The sequence below is a fragment of the Notamacropus eugenii genome, chromosome 4 (assembly GCF_028372415.1).
Source record: "Notamacropus eugenii isolate mMacEug1 chromosome 4, mMacEug1.pri_v2, whole genome shotgun sequence".
Lineage (NCBI taxonomy): Eukaryota > Metazoa > Chordata > Mammalia > Diprotodontia > Macropodidae > Notamacropus > Notamacropus eugenii.
Window position 1 is genome coordinate 79526483 of NC_092875.1, and position 24934 is coordinate 79551416.

At 42.6% G+C, this 24934-nt stretch overlaps 2 protein-coding genes across 5 annotated transcripts in view; one reads left to right on the plus strand and one right to left on the minus strand.

Moving 5' to 3' along the window:
- Positions 1-1336: 1336 nt before the first annotated feature.
- LOC140500103 (beta-1,3-galactosyltransferase 2-like) lies at positions 1337-15130 on the plus strand. 2 transcript variants are annotated; one of them, XM_072602394.1, is made up of 2 exons: positions 1337-1466; positions 13305-15130. In XM_072602394.1, exon 2 carries the CDS (start codon positions 13317-13319, stop codon positions 14346-14348), a length of 1032 nt encoding a protein of 343 aa, XP_072458495.1. In that variant the 5' UTR covers positions 1337-1466; positions 13305-13316; the 3' UTR covers positions 14349-15130. The 2 variants fall into 2 exon arrangements, with proteins under 2 accessions (XP_072458495.1, XP_072458496.1); XM_072602395.1 differs by lacking the exon at positions 1337-1466 and adding an exon at positions 12397-12528.
- Positions 15131-15832: 702 nt separating this feature from the next.
- The window catches only part of ILF3 (interleukin enhancer binding factor 3), a 33097-nt gene continuing 23995 nt past the window's right edge, over positions 15833-24934 (minus strand). For all 3 annotated transcript variants that reach the window (XM_072602386.1, XM_072602384.1, XM_072602385.1), the window contains exon 20: positions 15833-24880. In XM_072602386.1, coding sequence (XP_072458487.1) covers positions 24747-24880 — 134 coding nt within the window. In that variant the 3' untranslated portion in view covers positions 15833-24746. The remainder of the gene's footprint in view (positions 24881-24934) is intronic.

Sequence of the window (24934 nt, forward strand, 5' to 3'; positions counted from 1 at the left end):
ACATGATTTCAGAAGCCATCTTGTCCAAAAAACCCTCTACATCATCACCAATGACTGGATAGTGAATAGAGTGTTAGATCTGAAGTCAGGAAGCCCTGATTCAAAGACAAAAACAAATCAGAACCTGCCCTCAAGGAATTTATACTTGATTAGAGGAATATAGCATGTACATAGATTATAATAATTGATGGAACACTTCAAGGTTTGTGAAATGCTCTATCTTAGTTTGTCCTCACAATAACCCTAGGAGATAGGTGCTATTATTATCCCTATTTTACAGTTGGGGAAACTAAGGCAGGTAAATAACCAGTCAAGAGTCACACAGTAAGTGTTTGAGGCTAAATTTGAACTCGGGTCTTCCTAAGTCCAAGTCCAGAGCTTTGTTCACTGCACCATCTAACTGACTCTTTTATTATTACTAGGTAAGTAAGTAAAAGGTCATTTAAAGAGTGAAAGCACATTAACAACTGTTTGGGGTGGGAAGGTGCTGTGGGAAAGACTTGGGAATCAGGGAAGACTTCATAGCGGGGATGACCCCTGAGCTAAGTCTTGCACACAAGGATTTTTAGAGTTGGGCATAAGGGAAGATTGTATTCCAGGAATGGAGAATACATGCCCAAAAGATGACAGAAAGCATGGGACTACACACTTGTTTTTAAGCAAAGAAATCACATGGTCAGGCTTGGGTCTCAGGAAGATTGGGAGCTCATGTGGAAGAAGGGTTTGAAAGAGGAGTGACTGGAAGCAGAAAATCACTTCTGAGGCTGTTATTGTAGTGTGGGTGAGAAGTGATGGGGTCAGTGGATAGAAAATTGCTAGAGAGTTTGCTGATGATTGCTAGAGAGTTAATGGACTTAAAATTTAGTAGATTTGGCAATTCACTGGTGAGAGAAGGGGAAAGGGATAGGAATAGTCAATGATGACCCTGATGCTATGAATCTTGGGATCTGAGAAGATATATATAGCCCCAATACACAGAGCAAAGTTGGAAGGAATTAGTAGATAATTACTAGATTACTAGAATTACTTAATATTTTAAGGTCAAGTTTGGTGAGTTCTATTTAAGATGCTTATAGGACTATCCAGTGGATCTATCAATAAAAATATCAGCAATAATACTAATGATAATTAGAATTTATATAGCCCTTTAAGGTTTATAGAATGCTTTACAAACATTATTTTAGTTTATCCTTACCACAACCCTGTGAGATAGGTGCTATTATTATCCCCATTTTACAAATGAGGAAATGAGGCACAGACAGGTTAAGTGGTTTGCCCAGTGACTTGTCACACAGCTAAGTAAGCGTGTAGGGTAGAATTTGAACTCTGGTCTTCTTGACTCTAGGTCTAGCACTCTGTCTACTGTGGTACAATCCATCAATTTCTAACCAGCTGTTCTCCTGGACTTCATCACTGTCTCCAGAAACTCACCTCCCCACAAGATCACTTCGGCTCTGGGAGTACAGGTAGTCATCCCGCTGAACTCTCCCAACATTCCCCTCCAAATAACTTTAAAATAACTCTACAATCAAATTTTGGAGCAGCAGAGCCAACAAAAGGTCAGAATAAGACGTTTTTCCAGCCTAAGACAACTTAGGAAGCTGACAGGAGAAGTTTGTAACACAGGCACTGAGGCTAGAGCCACAGGAGCACCAGCAGTGGGCATTAGGGGAGACCATGAGAGCTATAGCAGCAGCTTTGGAGCTCTCAGCCCAAAGGCAGTGAGGGGGTTAGACAACTGCTTAGAAAGAGATTAGAGAGGACACTTCGCTGACACTGGGTGCAACTGGCTATAAGCTGTTCTAGGTCACAGTACCAAGGCAGATAAGGCTGCATGTGATCAGTCAGAAGGGAGCAGGGGACCTGGTCACTGTCTGAGGGCTGAGAGGAACATTAGTGCTTGTAGCTACATAGGAGCAGGGCTCCTTCCTGGGTAAAAACCAGAATGCCAGCCAGGAGAGCAATGACTACACCTCTCCCAGGACTGCATGGGTGAGAAAGAAGGATGCACTGGGAGAAAGAGGAAAGGAAAAGTAGAATGGGCAAATTTTTCTCACATTAAAGAGGCATGAAAGCAGGAGTTTTGATAGTAGAGAAAATGAGGAAGTGGTGGGCAATACTTAAACCTCACTGTCATCAGAATTGGTTCAAAGAGCAAAGTGTGTGTGTGTGTGTGTGTGTGTGTGTGTGTGTGTGTGTGTGTGTGTGTGTGTGTGCGCCTCTGTGTGTGTGTGTGTGTGTGTGTGTGTGTGTGTGTGTGTGTACTCACTCAGGTACAGAGAGCTATCTTACCAGACAGGGAAATAGGAGGAAAAGGGGATGAGATATTGGGGAAGGGGGGGGGGGGGTGACAAAGGGAAAGTGGATTAAAACAGGTAGTAGTGAGAAGTAAAAAAGACTTGAGGAAGGACAGGATAAAAATAGAGAGATAAGAATAAACAGAAGAAAATAGGAAGGAAGGAAATACACAGTTAGCAGTCATATGCGTGAATGGGATGAACTCACCTGTAAAATGGAAGCAGGCAGTAAGAATGGATTAGAAACCAGAAACCAACAAGACTCACACTTGAAACTGAAAGACATACACAGAGTTAAAATAAAAGCTAGAGTAGAATCTATTCCACTTCAGCTGAAATTTAAAAAAAAAGGCAGGGGTAGAAATCATGATCTCAGACAAAGCAAAAGCCAAAATAAAGAGATAAATAAATAAAAGAGATAATCAGGAAAACTACATTTTGCTAAAAGGTACCATAGACAATGAAGTAATATCAAAATATTTTACAGCAGGTTTCTCCAATAAAGGCCTTTCTCAAATATATAGGGAACTAAGTAAAATTTATAAAAAATAAGAGCCATTCCCTAACTGATAAATGATACGGATAACAAGGATATGAACAGTTTTCAAAAGAAGAAACCACAGCTATTTATAGTCAAATAAAAAATTCTCTGGATCACTATTGATCAAAGAAATAGAAATTAAAACAGTTCTGAGATACTACCTCACAACTCTCAGAAATGACAGATGCTGGAGGGGATGAAGGAAAATAGGTACACTAATAAACTGTGGAGTTATGAACTGGTCCAACCATTATGGAGAACAATCTGAAACTACGCCCAAAGGGTTCTAAAAATGTACCTGATCTTTGATTCAGCAATAACACTACTGGGTCTGTACCCCCAGAGAGATCAGAGAAAAAGGAAAAGGACCTAAATGTGCAAAAATATTTATAGCAGCTCTTCTTGTAGTAGCAAAGAACTGGAAATTGAGAGGATGCTTATCAATTGGAGAATGACTGAACAAGTTGTAGCATATGATTGTGATGGAACATCACTGTGCTGTAAGAAACGATGAGAGGGGTGGTTTCAGAAAAACATGGCAAGACCTATATGAATTGAAGCAAAGTGAAGTGGGAAAAACAGGGAGATCATTGTGCATAGTAACAGCATTGTTGTAATGATGATCAGTTGTGAAGGACTTGGCTATTTTGATCATTACAATGATCCAACCTAGTTTCAAGGGATTCATGATGAAAAGGTGCTGCCCACTTCCAGAGGGAGAAGGAATGAACCCTGAGTACAACTGAAGTACAATTTTCTCACTTTATTTTTTTTACCCTTTTTTTTTTGTGATATGGCTAATACTTGGAACTTGCTAAACGGTAAGTGATTCAAACAATCAAATATTTATAAGACACCTATCTACCTAGATGCTAAGGATGTAAATACAACAAATGAAACAATCCCTACTAACAAGGAGTTTATAATTCTAATAGGAAAGCCAACAATTTTATACATATACATATATGTATCATTATTATATTTATCATATATCATATATTATATATATACATATAATAGCTAGGATTTATATGGTACCTACTATGTTCTAGGCCTGTGCACTAAGTGCTTTACAAACATTTCATTTGATCCTCACAACAATCCTGGAGGCAGAGGCTATTACTACCTCCATTTTCCAGTTGAGAATACAACAGAGGTTAAGTGATATATGCCCAAGGTCATATGGCTAGTAAATGTATTGAGAGGTTGGGTTTGAACTCAGGTGCTTTATCTAACTGGTGCTTTATCCACTTGGCCATCTACAAAGGAGTTAATACAAGGTAGTTTGAGAGGTAGGGAACTAGCAATTAGGGGGAATCAGGAAAGATGTAGCAGGTGTATCGTGAAAAGAGACATATTTCATATTGCAGGAGTGAGGAGAGAGTACATTCCAGACATGGTGATTGGCCAGCGTAAAAGCATGGAGAGGAAGGATGTAGTATTATGTGTGAGGAACAGAAAGGCGGCTAGTTTGTCTAGGTTAAATGAAAAGTGTGGGAGGGGAGGAATATGCAATGAAACTGGAAGAACAGATGGGGTCGGGTAGGGAAGAGTTTTAAAAGCTAAACAAAAGAGTTCGTATTTGATCTTAGAGACCATGGGGAATTACTGGAGTTTATCAAGTAGAGGACTGACATGATAATGAAAATCACTTAGGTGGTTGTTTGAAGGAGGGACTAGAAAGGGGAGAGATTTGAGGGAGACCAGTCGCGAAACCACAGGAATAATCTCAGCAAGATTAGAATAGAATTTTCTCTTGCTGGTTCCTCCACATTTTGAAGGATGAAATTATTACTGTAACAAGTCAATTATTAGTCACTTCAAGAGTAGGAATTTAATAAATACTTAATGATTGATTGATCTTGGAAGTCTAGAAGATATCCAATAACTAAAGTTTCCCTTTACTACTATAGAAGGACTTCATGCCAGTCTTATGATATTTCCTGAACAACTCAGTTATTTCTTCTTGTCATCTAGGTCAGTAATTCTTAAACTGTGCTCAAGACCTCATATGGGGTCATGAAAAATTTAACAGTAAAAGGTTTTTCTGAACATGCAACGATCAAAAATTAATTAAAAACCAAACGTAATGAATTCAAGTTGTTTTTGTTAGCGTGTGCCAGTGTTGCACTGGGCAACTTCACTGCAGCCTTGGTTCTGAAAACAAAGCATGCACACTTTGCATGGAGCATGCCTTCGGGCCACATAATGCCAATGAATACGGCCAAAACAAAGAAAGGGGTCACAAGTGGGAAAAGTTTAAGAAGCCCTGGTCTAGGTGAGGTGATCTATAGTACACACTGATGACAATATTACCTCTGCTACCTAACTTCATCCAACTTTACCAGAGTCCTCTCTTTTCTGCTTATTCTTGGTCCTCAATCTCTAGGGCATTTCCTTCACATGTGGCCTTTTCTGAAAGTTAGCCCAGGTTCAAAATATTCCAGGCTTCTCTCTTTGGTTGAGCTGAAATCTTATTTTGCTCCCATCCAAAGTATTCAATCACTTTTATGTCATTTCTAGTCTACTCTAACCCGTATGCTTTCTCTGTTTTTGGCTTAGATAAATGGGTTTGCTGGATGGGTTTTGGTGGTGGTAGTGGTGTTTGTAGCCAACATTTGATGGGAGGGAATTAAGCTGGTGACTGGTGACTAAGGGATAGTAATCAGGGAGATTTGTTTTGAACCAGATTCACGCCCCTAGACAAGAAGTATTTAGATATTGTTGGGACAGATAGATATATTTCCAGTAATTTTTCAGTTGTGTCCAATTCTTTGTGACTTCATTTGGGGTTTTCTTTACAAAGATACTAGAGAGGTTTGCCATTTTTTTCTCATCCAACTCATTTTACAGATGAGGAAACTGAGGCAAACTTCCTGATTCCAGGTCCAACACTCTATCCACTGCACCACCTAGCTGGCCTTGTATATTCCTAGTATAATATCCCTCTTAGAGATGGAGGAGGGAAGGGGCAAGCACCTGACCAGAGCTGGCTTCCCTCAAGGCAGAAACCATATTCCTTGGAGGTCAAAATTCATTAAAAACCAGAGTTCACAAGCCTTCACCTATATTTCTTTTCCCAGATCAATCAAAGGACATAACAGTTAGAAAGCTAGATGGTGCAGTGGACGGAGTACTGGACCCAGAGTCAGAAAGAACCAAGTTCAAATTTGACTTCAGATACGTACTAGCTGTGTGACTCCAGGCCAAGTCACTTAACATCTATCAGAATCAACTTCTTCATCTGTGAAATGGCAATAACAATAGCACCTACATCCCAGTATTGTGGTGTGGATAAAATGAGATAACATTTGTAAAGTGCCTTGCAAACCTTAAAGGGCTACATGAAAGCTAACTGTTGTTATTCATTCAAAGCAAAAGACACGTAAGTAAACATATTCAGTTATTTTTCAGTTAAGTTCAAATCTTCAGGACTCCATCTGAGGATTTCTTGGCAAAGATACTGGAGTGATTTGCCATCTCCTTCTCCAGTTCATTTTATAGATGAGGAAATGGAGGCAAATAGGGTTAAGTGACTTGCCCAAGGTCACACAACTATTGGCCTGATTTGAACTCAGGTCTTCCTGATTCCAGGTACAGCATTCTATCCACTGTGCCACCTAGCTGCCCATTTGAGTAAACAACACAGTAAAAACAAATGATACGGAAAATCCTCCCATATAGAGGGGTACACACTCCCACAGGTTACCACCTACTGGGGAAAGGAACATGAAGGAACATTCATGGAAAATGGAGAAGGTATACACATAGGAAATTTATGGGGGTAGGAGACATGTGTGGAGAGGACACACACATAGGTGAGAAGCCCCACATCCAGCATACGTCCCTACTCTTGGGGTATGGAATCCGCCTCTGGCTTTATTGTTTCCCCTAATGAATTCAGATATCATTGGGTAACTTGGAACATCATCAAGCTCTGGGCTGCTCATATGCATGATATCAAGAATCTTTGTTGACATCTCTGTGATTATTTGAGACTTCTCCAGCTTATCAATGTCATTCCAAAAATGTGGCATCAAGAACTGAACACAGGACTTGAGATGGGACCTGACCCTGGCAGGATACGGTGGAACTCTGACCTCCTAACTCTGGACCCTTTGTCTCTTAATGCATCTTAAAGACTACATTAGATTTGGGACTGCCACGTCACATTGTCGACACCTTAATGAAACATATGGCTCAAGTCCAGATATTTGCATAAGACTCTTCTCATAGGGGGAAAGGATGATTACTAGCCAACCCATTCCTACATGATGAGTAGAGTTTTCAAGGACTTAGAAAAGGAGAGATTATTTTCCCCAGTTTCTGGCTTTGAGTGGGTACAGAGGTAGTTCCAGGTTTTCTTCAAAGAGAGGGACCTGAAGGGAGAAAAATACTCTGGATAGAAGCCTGTATGTGAAAGAGCCAATATCTTGAGCATGTCTCTATTTCCAGCTTGCTACATTAGATACTTTGGGAATTAACCATTGGGTAAGATAGAAGATTCTTTCAAAGTGAGCTGAGATATCTCACTCTCAGTGGAAGTGCTCATTCACTCTGTGTATTGTCTGGTATATGTAAATATAACTTCTCAGATTTCTGTTTGCTTTTGGCTCAGATAAATGAGTTTGTTTGCTATTTGATCATTGTGATAATCTTTGTGTTACATTTAATTGGAAGAGAGGCAAGCCTTCAGACATAGCTTGGGGCACTCCTTCTGAATTAAGAGTTAGTGACCAGGAAAAGCAGTTTACACCCAAAATTCATTTCCCCTAGACTAGAAATATTTAGGGAGGCAGATAGATATGATTCTAGTCTAGTATCATGTTGCTGAAGAGGGCAGAGCAGGCTAGCCTCATGTCCTCAACTCATGCTCCCCTCTTGGCAGGAATCAATGTCTCCCTTGGAGAGGGGAGAGTGGGATTCCAGAGATATCTATTTAAGACTCCTTGTGACCTGCATTTAGGCAAATGCACGTGGACCCACATAACCTACATGGGCAACATGAACCTTTAAAAGATCTTCAAATTTTTTTCATCCAAACTGCCTCTAGCTAAACCTCCACCCTCTTGGACTTGGATTTTTAATCCATGTATAAAATTTTATCAATTTTATCGATTCCTCTTGAATTTCATTTGATTAGATTTGGTTCAGTGTTCAGTGTCAAAATCCATTTGGACACTCCCACATGTAAGCTATTCCTCCCAATGTATATAAGCCAAGGGAATTTTGCATCATAGTCTCTGCCTTCCAATCTCTCAAGACACTAGGCAATTCAACGAGGGAAAAAAGCGGAGTAGCTCCTGGGACCTTTCTATCTTTAAGGGCTTGTCCCAAGGCTATGCTAACAAAGGAAGGGATTCCTTGAGACTACACTCAGTGGACCGGCTGAAGGGGGGGGAGAAAATGCCATATTACAATCAGTTGTCACCCAGAATCTTGGGCTTCTATGATTCTTACCCTAGATACCAGGGAGGTGAGGATAAGGAGAATAGAAGGAGTAGTAAGTGGTGGGAATACTGAGTCCTTCCCTCTCTCCCCCCCCACCTCCCTTCCTTAGGAATTTCCTAGTACCAAAGAATAGGAAGGGGGAAAGGGAGGGAAAGAAAGGTCACAATGTCTATCTTGGAGGGGTATAAGAAAATGTGTTTTACTTCCATTTTAATTTTGAGTATAAAAACCACATTATTAAAACTGCTATGATTCACAGTGTATGGTCTTGAATCCATTGGATAGAGAAATTGAGAGAGGAAATTATCCCAAGGGATAAAAAAGACTGAGCCAAAATAGTTATAATAACTACTACATTTTAATATTTTGTTAATTGGCAGTAGACTAAGGAAACAAAAGGTAAATACTGCTTTCTTTCTGAAAAGGGAATGGCAAAAAAACAAAGAGAAACAGAAATGGGTGCCCTCCATCCGAGGTAACAGCTTAAGCTGAATGCCACCTATTGGCTGACTCAGATATTTTGCACTCTGAATTACTATTCCAAATCCCTTGAGGGGATTTAACAACTGTGACAGCTGTCTTCCTTCCTACATATTTAAAGAAGGCCATGTAAATCAAATGCAAACAGTACATGTAAGACAAGCATGTCACTGCAGCCTTCCTTCAAATCATTCATTCAATCAATCAAAAAGCATTATTATATTTACTATGCGTCAGGCACTGGGCACTAGGCACAAGAATACAAAATGCTGTATACAAATACAAGAATACAAAAATAAGACAAGCCCTAATCTTCAAGTAGCTAACATTCTAGGGATGGAGAGAAAGAGTGAACAAAAATATCTTGATCAACTATTCTACAAAGCCATAATTATTAAGAACAGTTTGGTACTGGGGAAGAAATAGAGGTTGATCAGTGGGACAGATTACACACACAATGTACAAAAGCAAACGAATACAATATTTGGTATTTGGTAGTATTTGGTAAACCCAAAGATCCCAGATATTGGGACAAGAACTCATTATTCAACAGAAATTGTTGGGAAAATTGGAAAGTCTGGCAGAAACTAAGTATAAACCAACATTTCACACTATATAAAACAAGCTCCAAATGGGCACATGATTTAGACACAAAAGGTGACATCATAAACCGAGAAGCATGGAAAATTACTTGTTAGATCTATGGATAGGGGAGAAATTCAAGAGCCAACAAGACACAGATTCATGAGAGGTAAAATGGAAATTTTCCATTCAATAAAACATTTAAATTTCTGCTCAAATAAAGCCAATGCAGCTAAATTAGAAGCAGGAAGTTAAGAAAAAGATCTTTGCAAAACATTTTCTCTGTTGAAGGTCTCATTTCTAAGATATATAGAGAGCTGATTGAAATTAATAAGACTTTATCGATAAATGGTTTAAAGGATACAAATAGGCAGTCTTTGGAAGAAAATCCAAGGTATCAAACTACCATTGATCAAAAAAATGTTAAACAGCACAGAGCCAAGGATAGACTCCTATGTGTATATTTCACTTGGACTTCCTTCCCCAATGACATTGATCTATTAATGACTACATATAGAATCCAGTTTCTCAACTAATTCCAAATCTGTTATCCTTTGCCTACTGCTACCCCTGAGCCTCTACAGAACTTCCTGGACCATGCATGCTTACCCTCTTTCCTCCCTCCCCCTGCCTACTACAAAGTAAGCTCCTTTAGGGTAGGAACTGTCTAGTTAAAGCTTATATTTGCATCCCTAACACTTAGTATAGTGCCTGGCCCATAGCAAATATTTAATAAATGCTTTATCTATCCAGATATCAATGATCTGCAAAGGACAATACTTATTCATATACACACATAGGGAAGTACAACTTTTACTTTTTGAATACATTTTGAAATCAATATCCTATCCACAAGATATAAGGATCCTTGATTTAGAGGTAGAAGGGGATCTAGAGGCCACTGAATTCATTTGAGGCCATTTGATAGATGAGAAAACTGAGGCTGAGAAAGGTTAAGTGACTTGGCTAAAGTCACACAGCTAGGAAAGGTCTAGGAAGGATTTGGACTCAGGCTTTCCTGAGTAGCAATCTATCCACTTTACCAACCTAGCCGTTCCTCCAAGGTAGTTTTGATTTAGGGAGGGGCCAAAGTCATAAAACCATAAGATAATAGGATTCAGAGGTAGAAAGGATTTTATAGATTAGTTTTTGGTCATTTGGAGCCCATAGCATCAAGGTTGATCTTCCTATGTGGTTCATGAACTGGACTGGGAGATACTTCCCAAAGAGTACAGAGTAGAGTAGATAGAACGCCAGAAAGACTCATCATCCAGGGTTGAAATCTGGCCTCAGACACTTTCTAGCTGTGTGACCCTGGGCAAGTCATTTCATCCTGTTTGCCTCCATTTTCTCATCTGTAAAGTGAACTGGAGAAGGAAATGGCAAACCACCCTAGCAACTTTACCAAGAAAACCCCAAATGGGGTCACAGAGAGTCAAACACAACTGAACAATAACTCAAAGAATACATATACTCTGAATTGGTGGAAGGCTCACAGATATAAATGGGTCACCTCCCAGACTGTCCTGATAAAAGACAATCTCAGCACCTATTGGACAATGAAACCTCTGGTGGTTCCTGTAAATCTGTTCTCTTACCTTAGGGTGACACCTTGAGTCCAGTCAACAAAATCACTTATCTTCTTACTGAACAAGAATATGAGATCTGTAGTAAACTATGCAGGCTCCCCCAGCCTTCCTTTCGGCTTGAGAGGAAATGGTTTGGCACAGTCCCTGTGGATTTGTAGAGTATTTGTAGTTGCCCAGAAGTGAGGGCCCCAGTTCAGGTTATGTACCATGAAATGGGATGAAATCAATTTGAATTCATATCTTTCTTCAGTGAAGAGAAATCTGCTGCTGAAAGTTCTGTCTGGGGGCTGGTATTACAAATGTCAGGAGTGATCCAAGAGAACCCCAAAGGACTAATGAAATATACTATCTGCCTCCAGAGAAAGAACTAATATGTTTGAAATATAGACTAAAGCATGCTGTTTTTCAGTTTCTTTCATTTTTTTTCTTTTATTCGTGTCTTCTGGTATAAAATGACTAATATGGAAACATTTTACACAATTGCACAGGTATAACTTATATCTGACTGCTTATCATTTCAGGGAGGGGGAAGGAAGAAAAGAATTTAGAACGCAAAACTTTTTTTACAATATTTTAAAAATTACTTTCACACGTAATTTGGGGAAAATATTATATGTTAAAATGAAAAAAATAAATGTAGTAACCTAAAAAAAAGAATATCAGGAGGGCAATGACTCAGTCAGCATGCGTTTATTAAGTGCCTACTACAGGACAGGTACCATGTCAAGATCTCAGGATTCAAAGACCAAAATGAAAGTTTCTGCCCTCAAGGACCTTCCATTTCAGCTAAGGGAGACAACATATACATACTCTCTATAAGTACATACAAAAGAGATACAAAGAAAATAGAGGGAAGGCAGTACCACATAGACAGATCAGGAAAGGCTTCATGTGGAAGAAAATTATGGAGGAAACTGTTGACAAAGGATCCTAAGTTAGGGAAGAGGAATGGATTTGGAGTCAAAATAAATAGGCTCTTCCACTCACTGCTCAGGGAATACATCTTCACAATTTTGAGTCCTTGAAGTGATCCTGCTCCAAAATATATCAAATTCAAGGGTCAATAAGTGTCTCAAATCAGGTAGAGTTTTGGGGCTAAGGAGATAAAGGGTCAAGATGCTGAGTAACGACCCACATTCCCACCTTTGCTTTCCCTTTTTCATCTCCCGTCAGAACTGACAAGTAGAAATGGCTTCAGCCCCGGTCCCACCATGATCCTTGAGGGTGATTTTACACTGAAATCAGAGAGATGAGGCTGGAGGCATGTTAACTCACACTCTAAAAATCCAGTGAAAATTCTACTGCCAAGAATGTCCGAGGTTTGGCTAACTGCACTGGTAATGCCCTGTGGTGTTCACTAAATGCATCCCCTTTGCAGACATCACTTTCTAAGTGACTTGACTCACAATCCAACAGAACACAGCCCCATGTGGGGGTGGGGGAGTGACAGGTTAACTGTGATGCAATAAAACTGAATTTTCAAGCGAATGCAGACCAATGCAGAAGGTAAGCCAAGGTAAGCCAAGGTTCCCCTTCCTCCAGGGAGTGGGGATTCCTGCTATGAATTGGCTGGTATGAAAATGATGAGGTGCGAAACTGTTGTAATCTTGGCTTGGGCTCTAAGATCTCTTGATTGAGCATAGAAGCTTCTCTGGGAAAATGACACAGAGAGAGGAAAGGGAAAAGAAAAATAGAGGAGAGGGATGTGACAATTAAGTTCCAGTTTAAGTGTAAGACATGCACCCTACCCTGGGAACCAGGACATCTGGGTTCGGATCCTAAGCTCTGACCCCAAGTAATCCTGCAACCTCAAGCAATACACTAAATCTCTCTGAACTTGTTGTCCTCTGTAAAATTTAAGTTCTGGAATAGGTAACATCTAGAATGTCTTCCAACTCTCAGCCTATAATTCTTTAATCCTATGATAGGATGAGGGAGTTGGAATGAATTCTTTCTAAGGTTTTTTCCAGCCTATAATGATCCTAAAAGTTAGGACTTCGGGTCCTTATGACCATATAAACCCCTGCTCAGGCTTCCCATCGAGAAAAGTTCTACCTTTAATTATCCACCCAATATCCTACAAACAACACTCCCAAACTTTGTGGAGAAGTATTATATCCACCACCACCTCTATCCACTGAGGTTTGTACAATCAAGGTGAAGGAAGAAAGCACCCTGGCATTTCTGCTTTTCTTCAGGGCCCTTTCTTGACTCTCTTCTCCTCTCCACCGGCCCAGTTCTTTTCCACTCCCAGCCACCAGGGAGTAGTCGTATCTTCCAAAAGGAGTGGAAAAGTCAGGCTAGTGGAGAATGTCCATCCTGGGCTCCCTACACTGACCTGGTCTCTCCCTATTCCCTACCCAGAACTTTGGCATCATGAGGTTGATCAGGGGAAATCCAGTACTTGAGGTCCTCCTAGGAGCAACCTTCGGGGGACTGCTGGTGCTACTGGTAGGTTGGTCACAAGGTGTCTGGATGCTTTCAGGAGAGCCAACATCTAGCCGCAGGAGTGAAGACACACGGACTCCCACCTTTGAGAAGTTCACATGGCAAGTCCAGTTTCCAGTTCTCCTGGACAGAGGGTTCACCCAGGTCTTCCCCTTCCTGCTCAACCATCCAGACAAATGCAAAGTTTCTGAAGGGGTGCCCTTCTTGGTGATGTTGGTGATGACTCAGCCCCAGGACCAGGTTCTGAGAGATGCCATTCGGTACACATGGGGTAATGAAACCACTGTACCTGGTGTGATTATCCGACGCCTCTTCCTAGTGGGCCTCTCCTCTGACTTCTCCTCCCACCATCTGATAGAAGAAGATGAAAAGTACGGCGATCTCCTCCAAGTGGGCTTCCTGGATACGTACTACAACCAGACCCTCAAAACCCTCATGGGACTAGAGTGGGTGGCCCAATACTGCCCCACGACCCATTATGTGCTTAAGGTGAATGGAAATGTCTTCCTGAACCCCACTTTGCTGGTGCAGCAGATACTGAAGCCTGAGCAACATCCCCGGCCAGACTTCATCACCGGTTGTATCTACAGAAACAGAACTCCCATTCGAAGGCAGTCCCATCCTCAGTACATGCCCCTAGCCATGTTCTCCCATGCCAGGTACCCACCATACTGCTGCAGCCCTGGCTATGTGCTGTCTAGACCCCTGGCCCTGAAGGTTTTATCTACTGCCTGCAGAGTGTCAGCTGTTCACCTGGAAGATGTCTTTGTGGGACTCTGCCTGCGCCAGCTAGGGGTCGAACCCACTCCCAGTCCCCCCAACACTTTTCTGATGTTCGGCCGATTATACAACCACTGTGACTTTCGTAGTTTTGCCCTCGTCCATCCCTTCAATTATCAGGAGCTTCTCCAAGTCTGGCCTGACTTTCAGAAAGGCAACACCACCTGCCCACTGGAGTGAAAGGCGGGCAGGAAACACCTCTCAGCTGCACCCCAATTGATTTCTTTCTTCCAGCAGGCATTTTTTTAAAAATGGCAGGCCCTCCTGATTCCTCCCTACAAGACAGACGAAACCTAACCCCCCACCTTATTTCTGTAGACTTGGATAGCTCTATTAAAGGTGGTGACAAATGCCGTCATCCGGAAGGCAGGAAAAAGGAGAAGGGGAAGGGAGGTCAGGAAGAAGCGAGGGAGAGGTCTAGGTTAGAAGGAAAACAGTTTAGTGTGAAGGGCTTTGACCAATAATGAAACCCTGTGTTTGAATTTCAGCCCAGTCAGCAATTCACTGTGCATCACTTGTGGGGATGTGTCCTGGACCTGCTTCCCCAATTGTAAAATGAGGGTGTTGGGTCAAATTATCTCGAAGGCAGTAAGTACCTGGCCAGAAACTGAGATTCCCAGGGAGCACCCATTCCCTTACCCCACTGGGATTGGTAGGATGAAGACAGGACATACCTCATGAAAGAGCCCTCTGGTTGTACAGCTGCTTCTTCTTGCAATGAAGATCTTTTTTCTAGACTTTGAAAAACATCTGCCGGGTAGCTGCTGCAACACCTCCACATTCAACCCAGAACCAGCATTGTTCCCATACCCCACCAAAACCAATGCTTCCCAATAGTCTTTACTATATAAAATCTGATCAAGCTAGACAGGACCAGATGAGTGGGTCCCAAAAACTCCTTCTGGGAAGGCATTTTGGAAGTCCTCTCAAGCCCCCAACCTTCATCTGACACACAACCGAAGTCCTGCTTGCTCCAAGCCAGGGATCCCAGGGATGAGCCCATGGTGTTGAAAATAGTGTATGTGTTGTTGAAAAACCCGTTAACTATTACTCCATGACCTTGGCCAAGTCCCTTAATCCCTTTCTAGCACATGGGTCCACTCATCTGTAAAATCAATAGATCTGACTCAAATGGTCCCTTTCAACTATTAAAATCCCATGATCCCATGAACTTACAAACCTCTCCCAATCTCTGAAAATCATGCTGTTAAATGTCTGGATAAATCATAGATGGAGAGGGGCAGGACTTGAGCCATTAATTCCCACAGGAGATCAGAGTTGAGAAGACATTGAAATTTCTCCATTACAGGGGGACAGACACATAAAACGCACATCCATCAGGGCAGGCCCATTTTCCTTTATTTGTGTAGAGGACCGTACATTCAGGTTCCTAGGTTCATCATCTAGGCAAAAGAATGTGGAGGGAAAAGTTCTGGAGGTAGATGACCTGGGTTCAAACCCAAACTGTCCTAGTTTGTACCCTACCTGTAATTTTAGGCAAGTAACAACCTCTCCCAGCCTCAGTCTCCTGCAAAATGAGAGTTGAACTGGATTGCATCTAAGGTTACTTCCAGCTCTAAATCAATGATCCTATGAATCTATGCTCCCAAGCCGTTTTTCCCACTCTGAACCCCACCAGCCAGAATTAATCACATGACATCATAGCAATGCAAGAGGACATTTACTTAAAACAAAAGATATATAACAGGAGATAAGAATCAAGCAGCAAACCTTCTCACCACCCGTTTCCCAAACTACAACCTCCCAAGCTTCAAGGGAAGGTAGGTTGAGTCCTCCTGTCTCAGCTTCCCTGATGGCTTAACAGCTTGGCACTGTAAGCTAGTTGAACAGGATAAAAAGAAGCTCTTGAGTTCGATTTCTGGGCTCTTTCCTGAGCTGTGTATCAACATGTCACAGCAAACTAGACCCTAAAGGTCTATTAGCAACTTGCCCAGCAATTAAACCCAGAAAACTCAGGTTCTAAAAAGAATCACATCTCAGGACAATAGAGACGTGAAGTCTTGAAACTGGCCTCTCAGGGCAAGAACCACAGCTGGGAGAATGTTTGCAGTCACTGCTCCCCACCACAGAAGGGGGCAAGCCTCCTGTTATAAGCCCCAGAATTAGATGATTCCTGACTCCACATCCATTTTTTTTCTTCTCTCTTCTGGTGCCCTGCTTGAATATTCCTTCATCCTGTCTCTTGAGAAAGTTTGAGCCTAGCCTCCCACTGAGAAGGCTGCAAATTCTCTCCTCTAACCAGTCGATGTGGGACAGCATCATGTCAGGGACATCGTTGACAGTGGGGATGTTTTTCCCCCCACACACATCCCCATTAATTTACATTCATCTTAATTCAGGGTGCTGGAATTACCCAGGCATACACTTTAGTCACAAGAAGCTTCCTGACTGCACCAACCCCAGACCCCCAGCACAAAGCTCTAGGACTGGAAATAAGACACAAGGGATTAATGGGGCAGTGTTCAGAACAGTGTGGTCACCTAGACTGGAGTGTCCACAGATAGTCATTAGCAGCTAGACACACAGAGCAGCCACCATCAATAACATAACAGGAAAAAAAATTTTCCCATTTTTACAGTGCTTTATATTACAGAATTATAAAAGCTGACATTTATACAGTGCCTCAAGGTTTGTAAAGCACTTTACAATACAATAGTTCATTTGATCCTCCTAACAACCCTGTGAGGTAGGTACAAGAGATTTAAATGGTAGAATCATTGAAGCTCAGGGCTTAAGGGTACCTCAAAGGGTGTCTGGTCCAACCCATACCTGAATAGGAACCTCCATAAAAACAGCCCAACCAAGTCACCTGGTCAGTGAGGGAAAATCGAAACCTGCCTCTTTTCACCTACAAACTGTTCCTAGTTCTGACCTCTGGGGCCAAACAGTATAAAGTCTAATCCATTTTTTTCTTACAAGCAGCCCTTCAAAAACTTAAAAGATACTCTTCCTCCTCCCCCCAATCTATTCTAAGCCAAGCATCTCCAGTTGCTCCAGCCAATCTTCATGTGGCCATGTCCAGTGCCCTCATCATCCTGGTCACCATCCTCTCAACATCCTGTAGTTTCTCAGTGTGATTTTTCAAAATGTGCATCCCAGAACTAAATTCAGTACTAGAGAAATTATAAATTCAGAACTAGATGAGGCCTAACTAGGACAAAGTACACAAAATGCTTTGCTTTCACAAGCATTTCTCATCACCCCTATAAAAAGGGTAAAATTTTGTGAAGAGGAAAGTCATAAGATATGAGTTTAACTGAAAGGTCAAGGTGTTCAAGGAAGAAATCAACATGTACAGAAGTCCACAAGTATGAAGGTAGGGGTGTTGGTGGAAAGGAAAGCTATAAGCGAGGTACTAGATTCTTTGAGAGAGCACGGAAAGGAACCTGCAGCTGGTACAATTACAGTAACAAACATCTGGACTGGGTCCTTAAAATAAATGGTGTGTACTTCAAAGATTGCAGTGACGGTGGGTGTTCAAGCAGTAATTTGAGGGGAACAAGGAGCATGATGGTACCAACTCCTGAGAGAAAAAGAGAGAGAGAGAGAGAGAGAGAGAGAGAGAGAGAGAGAGAGTGTGTGTGTGTGTGTGTGTGTGTGTGTGTGTGCGTGCGTGCATGCATGCTAAGAAGAGGAACAAACAACACTGGAAATGGTCATAAGGGATAAGGCATCTTTCAGGGAGAGGCAAGTCACCATGAGGGTTAAAAGGTAAGAGATACAAGATGATCTAGATAGAATGTGGGTGCATGACCTACAGAATCCCTTTCATCTCACTGTCCTCAGGCCTTTAGTCCAGAACAAGAGAGACCATAGCTTTTATAAATTCTTGATTTCAGAGAAGGCAGCTGATAGGCAAAGGCGACCAGTTGCCTCAGGATACTAGACCAGACCACAGAGTTGGAGATCCTGAATCTCCTGAGGAGTCATGGGAATAGATGCTTCTCTGCCATCTCAGAAACTATTCTGTACCATCTTCCAGTGAATTCAGGCCCTTCAAAGTCTGTAGGACTCACACTGGACACCGGAGAACCTCTTCCAGTCTGGTATTCAAACTGTCCCAGAAATCCTGTTGTGATGAAAGTTGGTGCATACAAGAACTGTCCAGGGGGCTGGATGACAGCCAACAGAATGTAGTACCTGTGGCAGGAACTTCCAAGCACTTTTGGACCTAGTCTCCCACCACAAATTCTGTAATAAAAAAATTCCTGGGAAATTTCAGAGCCCCCAGAGGGCTTCTGAACTTGCAGTTTCTGCAGGACAACCGTTTTCTGGTTCAATGTCACTTTCTAAGTAAACCTTCCTTGATCCTCTATGTCAGCAATAATCACCTCACCATACCACCCCACAGAGCTATCTTTTAACTCCCTTTTCTCTATCTAGAAGCCCTACTGATAATGAAGACCAGGACAAAAAGTGACATCCCAGGAAACCAGCCAACTGTGGAATGAGAAGATGCTTAGCTCCTGAGTGATCAACTGACCACACAGAACATGGCAGCAAGGAAAACTTAGGACTGGGTGACATGATAACTGTGATGCAATAAAACTGAATATTAAAATGAGGGGAGAGCAGATAGCAACAGTCAACATGGGAAACCAAGGTCCACCTTCATTTAGGGAATGAGGACACTGTCTGGGCTGGGGATTTCTGCAGGGACTTGAGTAGGGCAAAGGTCCCTTGTAATTCTGACACTATTCCCAAGACTTTAGGCTGGGAGAAGCCTCCTATGGTGGACTGCTGAGAGGACAGAAAACATCCTGGTTAGGAGCGGAGGCAGCCTGATTGTGGTGGGAAAGGCCCTTGGTTTGGAAGACAGGAAAACTAAACTCTAGTTATGACCCTACCAACTCATTCAGTAGTTCCCTCTCGGAAACTCAGTTTTTCCACTAGCAAAAAAAGGGGGATGGACAAGATTTTTTAAATCCTTTCCAGCTCTAAGACTCTTATGGATAAAACCTATAAGAACCTTGCCAAGCTTAATGTCCACACTCCCCACCCCTACCTGCCCTGGCCCTCCCTTTACTAGGAGATGCATCTGCTTGCTGTAGGATCCTATGGAATTCTTAACTGAGTCAACCACCTCTTTCACCCATTTTAATCAAGTTGAAGAACACACCAAAGCCCCTCTCCTACCAGTGCCTATGTGGAGGTCAACTATAGTGAGAGTCCCTGTCCCCAGTGGGGAGGAAGAGATCAGGGATGGGAGCAATGACAAGGCCCTACAAAGGATACCCCCAGAATAGTTTCACTGGACAAATTCTAGGGTCTCCATCCAATTCCTGCCACATTAAGGGACAGGTGAGCGGACATTCATCGTTATGCCTTTATCTCCCTTGCTGCTCCCGGATTTACATCTTGGAGAGCCAACCAAATTCTCCACAAGGAAACATCTAACATGGCAGAAGGGATAGGAAGGACTGAGGATATAAACTGTTTGTAACCTAGGTCCCCAGTCCTCATGGGGTCTTTTGCTTCTCCTGCCTAGGATACTACTGGCCCCATGAGACTAATATGGGGATATCTGGTACTCAGGGATTTGTCAGATGCTATCCTGGGAGGGTGAGGGGCTGCTTTTAATAACTCCTCTGGAAGGTCATCCACACATCAATGAGAGGGTCCAGAGGCAGATTCAAAACCGTATGGAGAAGGTATAAGAGCATACCTACTCCTTCCTGTTCAACCATCCAGACAAGTACGTAGGAAATCCTGCCAGCCCCTTCCTTTTGATGTTGGTCATGACCAAACCCCAGGAAGCCAGCAGACGCCAGGTCATCTGACACACACGGGGCCACAAAGCTGTGGTGCCTGAGATGGATATCTACTTTATCTTCCTGGTGGGCCTGTCTCCATTCCTCTTCCCTAGATACCTATGAGATTTGTTGGTGGATGAGGACAAAAAGCACAAAAATCTCCTTCAGGTGTGTTTCCCAGATACATACCACAATCTGACTCTTAAGATTCTCATGGGATTGGAATAGGTAGCTTGCTACTGCCCCACTGCCCACCATGTAGGCAGTGTCCTAGTGCAGCAGGGGCTGCCTTCCAAGGGACAAGCTCAAGAACTTCATTACAGGATACATTTATAGGAATGTGAAACCCAACATGATGCCAAGAAGGGAAGAAATACCTGAGGAGGTCAGCTCCCAAACCAAGTATCATCCTTACTGCAGTGGATCTGGCTATGTGATGTCCAGTGATCTAGTCATTAAGATCTTGGCTGCTGCCCCAAATGTAAAGAATATCTACTTGGAAGATGTGTTTGTGGGGTTATGCCTACAACTTGCAGTAGAGCCCACATGGAGCCTTCCTCTTTCCAACAGTACTGAATCAAGTTTCATCAGTGTAGCTATCTTCAATTTGCCTTTGTTAATGGTTTTCTGCCCCAGGAGCTGCTGAGGTACTGTCCTACCTTCCCAGAAGCAAGCAATACCTGTTCTCCAGTATTATCTGTATAGGAACTGTGATTCCCCTTTATTCAGAGGACCCTCAGGGCCAACTCTATGGGTTTTCCACTTACTATGCTCTCTAGACTAGCAATATAAACATTAAAGGCTGTGACAAAAATCAACTTTCCTCTGGCCATAATGGCATGTGAGAGAGCAAGGAGAAGCATAAGGGCCCCTCACCAAAGGGCACAGTATACATTTGATAGGGTGTCCCAAAAGTCTTAGTGAGGCTTTAAATTTAAGCTTTTCTGGCTTAAGAGTTTATACACCTTTGAAAAATTACTTAATATTATAACTAAGGTCTAGTGTAAATGGAACAGTACAGAGCTCCAGGAAGATTGTACTGGGTTTGACCTACGACCAGGACCCAGGACACTAATATACTGCAAATTGAACTCTAAGTGCCCCAGGAAGTCCCTAAAGCCATATAAAACCTTACAGTGTCCTTTGGAGTGATCCATACAGCTATACTCCATTTTCCAACCAAGTCTCTCCAAGTAGGAGAACTGCAATGTAGGTGACTAAAAAGTACACTTAACTGTCCACCAGGTAAAGGGAACAGGTGAAAGATAAGGCATTGTGGTGTAGTGGAAAAGAGTGCTGGACTTGGAGTCAGCAAACCTGGGTCAAGTTAAGATATGGCTGCTCCCACCCACTCAGATGAGCAGTCACCAACTATAATCCATTCTGCCAAGATGGAGGAGCACTGTGGTCCTTGCTGTTTGCCCTCTCCTAACCCCCAGGCACTGCCATTGGACCTGGGTCCTGCCATCCCCACCTGTAGCCAGGCCCTTCTATCTATGCCATCTCCTCCAATTAGAACATGAGCTCCCTGACAACAGGGACTGCCTCTCTCTTCTATTTGCATCCAGTGTTTGGTAAATAGCCAACATTTAATAAATGTTTTCTCATTCACTCAAGTCACTGCTCCCTTCCTGGGCCTTAGTTTCCTTACCTGTAAAATGAGGGGGGGAACTATAAGCGATCTTTAAGGTATCTTTCCAACTCTAAACTCAGAATTTCATTATCACCAAGGCTGAGCACTGAGGCAGGGAAGGAGAGATGTATCTGAAACCTGAAGGAAAAAAGGTCAAGATTTCTGAACCAAGTCCAGCCCCTGGACCCACCCAGATAGCAGATAGCTGTGCTCAGAGCAGGCCTCACCACTAACTTTTGAGAGCAGTGTGCTATCAACAAGCATTTGAGTCTACTATCAGCAAGTATTTACAAGCTTACTACATGTCAGACATGGTAATTGGGGAGTTGAAATGCAGTGAACTTGTAGGCAAAAGACGGAGGGTGGAGTCTTGACTCTTAAAACTTTGGACAAATCACTTCAAACACATCATCTCACAGATGAAGCTCAAAGAAGTAGATTAGGTGACCCCAGAGATCCCTTTCAACTGGGTCAGTCAGTAGCTTTATAAATACAAAATTAGTTTTACTTACCAAGTCTGCTTTTCTGCTAAATTTCTGGTGAAAGAAAGAAAGCTGCTACACGAGGCAGCACAATGACCTCAGCTGTGGCCATGTCCTAGCATAAAACCGGTTATCATTTTCAGGAATTTGGACAATCCTTTCACACAGCGATGTTCCTGCTGGATCTAAGCTTTCTCTCTCTCTCTCAGCTCTCACTGCTGACTTCTGGCTCTGAAGATCCCAGATCATGGCTATGCCCCTCTTCATCCCTATCTACTGCCCTGTGACATGAGGAGCATCCTACCTAGCCTTGGACTTGAAGCCTACCTCCTTGCCCTTGTGACCAAATAAATTCCACGAGGATCACAGGATGGAGATCTCAAAGGGACCTTGGAGATCACCTAGTCTAACCGCTTCATTTTACAATGAGAAAATTTAGGCTCAGAAACATTAAGCTCTTTGCTCAAGGTCACAGTGACTGTAAAATAGCTGAGGCAAAATTCAAACCCAAGTCTTCTGACTCCAGTGCTCCATCCTACATACCACACTACTTCTGATCTCTAAGTCCTACCCTCTCATTTTTCCATGTTTAGCTGAGGCCTAGAGGGGCAGAATGACTTTCCCAAGGTCACAAGAGTTGTATGAGAGCAGGGACTGAATTTCCAGATAGAGGATCAATAAAAACCCATCACTGATAGGTTACTATTTCAGAAACAGCTTCTTGAGACAAACAAGAATGCATTAAACAAGTGTATCCAAGGTTCTCAGCATAGGAAAGGACCTCAGAGGTCATTCTAGACTGACCCGTACCTGAACAAGAATCCCTTCTACAATACACCCAACAAGTGATCATCCAGCCTCCACTTCAAACCTCAGCTGAAAAACAAACTATCTGCCAAGGCAGCTCTTATGATTAAAAAAGTCTTTCTTGACATCAAAGTTAAATTTGTTTCTTTTGTTAACTGCTCCTAGTTGTCTTCTAGGACAAAAGAAATCAAGACTTCTCCCTCTTCCACACAACAGCCTGTCAGATACCTGGAAATAGCCCATCATGATCCCAACTTTCCTCTAAGCTCAACATCCCCAGTTCCTTTAACTGACCTTTCTTTCAAGACCCTTTGGCATCCTGACTACCCTCCTCCTCCTCTCCTGCTTATCAATGTCCTCCTTAAACTATGGTACCCAGAAGTGTTTTCTTACCAGGGCAGGGTACAGAAGGAAATGTCCCCACCCTTGGCCCAGACACTACTTTTCTCAATGCAGACTAAGATCACAACTGGTCTTTTGGCTGCCCTTACAAAGAACTGACTTGTACTGAGCCTGCAGTCCACTAAAATCTCCAACTGCAAGTTTACAGAGTGAGGGAGATGGCCTGAGCTGAATCCCTTCTCACCATCCTCTGGCTATGAAGAGGGTTAATTAACCCAGCCCAAGCATACCATCTTCTCAGGCCTTCACCCTAGCCTAAACTGAACTACTAAAGACCCCTTCATAACTGTTCCAATCCATGTTACTCAATCGTTCCTCCCACTCCAACATCCATGGTTACAAGACACCTTGGCACGGCAAAGCAGGGCAGTCTTAAAGCCATGACAAGAAATAGAGGCAGCCTCAAGACTCTAGTCAAAGCAAGGAGAGATCCAAGCAAATGGCTGGTCCTCCAATAGCCTTCTGTCCTTAAGCCTGCCTCTGGAACAGCTTCAAACACCAATCCCTAAGCTAAAGGAAATGTAGGCTCTACCAAAAAAATAGCTCTATGCTTCAGGGCCTTCTCAAGGATCCTAGCCTAGTCCACATATGCATAGAAAAATCTAACATTCCTTCTCCCCATGGAGAAAGCTTTCCCCACCTTACCCCCCCCCAATCTATCTTGATGGTGTCCCTCTATCCCCTGCCCCTCTAATTTTGGGGGATGTTTAATGGCTCTTCATGGACAGGAAGACTTTACCTACCAAGGGTGCTTGTTTCCAAAAGCTCAGGGAATTAAGAAGCCCCAAGAAAATCCTGCCCCCTCCAACCTGTCTTTCCCCACCTGCCTCCCTGTACCTGCTCTCTCCCTGGCTTTGGACCAGGTGAGGTGGCAGCTTCTCCAGGGTTGGTGGGACAGACACGCAGGCCAGACATCGGCCCAAAGAGTTTTCTTTATCTTTATTTGTCTACATTCAGCTTAATTCAGATGTCCTGCCTGAATGACCCAGACATACAAAAAAAAAAAAAAAACCCCACTCTTTCCCACTGGTTTTTAAAATAAAATCTTCACTTATAAAACTGAAACACTAAAGCATTAAAATACAGAAAGCTTGTTTAACTCACTTCACAAAAGCATTAACAGATGACGTATCCCTCACGTAACTATTTAAAGACGAACTTAGTTAACACTAACACCAATGTTAAATAGACGAAGGGATACTGAGTTGTATTAACTCAAAAACTCTATTCAGACAAAGTTGTAATGGTAACTAACAAACCATTAAATACACAGATGTCCCAAACACAGCTAAGTATGGAATTACAGGGAGATGCCACCATCAGAGTAGCCGCCTGTATATCACACAGAACACGGCAACATGGAACCTGGGGGGAAGGGTTGACATGTTAACTGTGATGCAATAAAACTGAATATTCAAATGGGGGGGAGGGGGCGAGTGCAGAAGGTAACAAAACTTCACCCCTGGGGAGTAAAGGTAGTTTATCTGTACTGGTAATTCATGCTGTGATCATTTCTGCCATAGCCACCTTGCGAAGACTGGTAGGAACTGGGAGGCCCACTGTAATTCTGGCCTGAGCCTGGGGAGCTGTAATTGGACTGTGAAGAGTAGCCACCTAGGGAAAGTAGAGACAGAAAATATAAGTTGGGGTTAGGATGAGAAGGTTGCA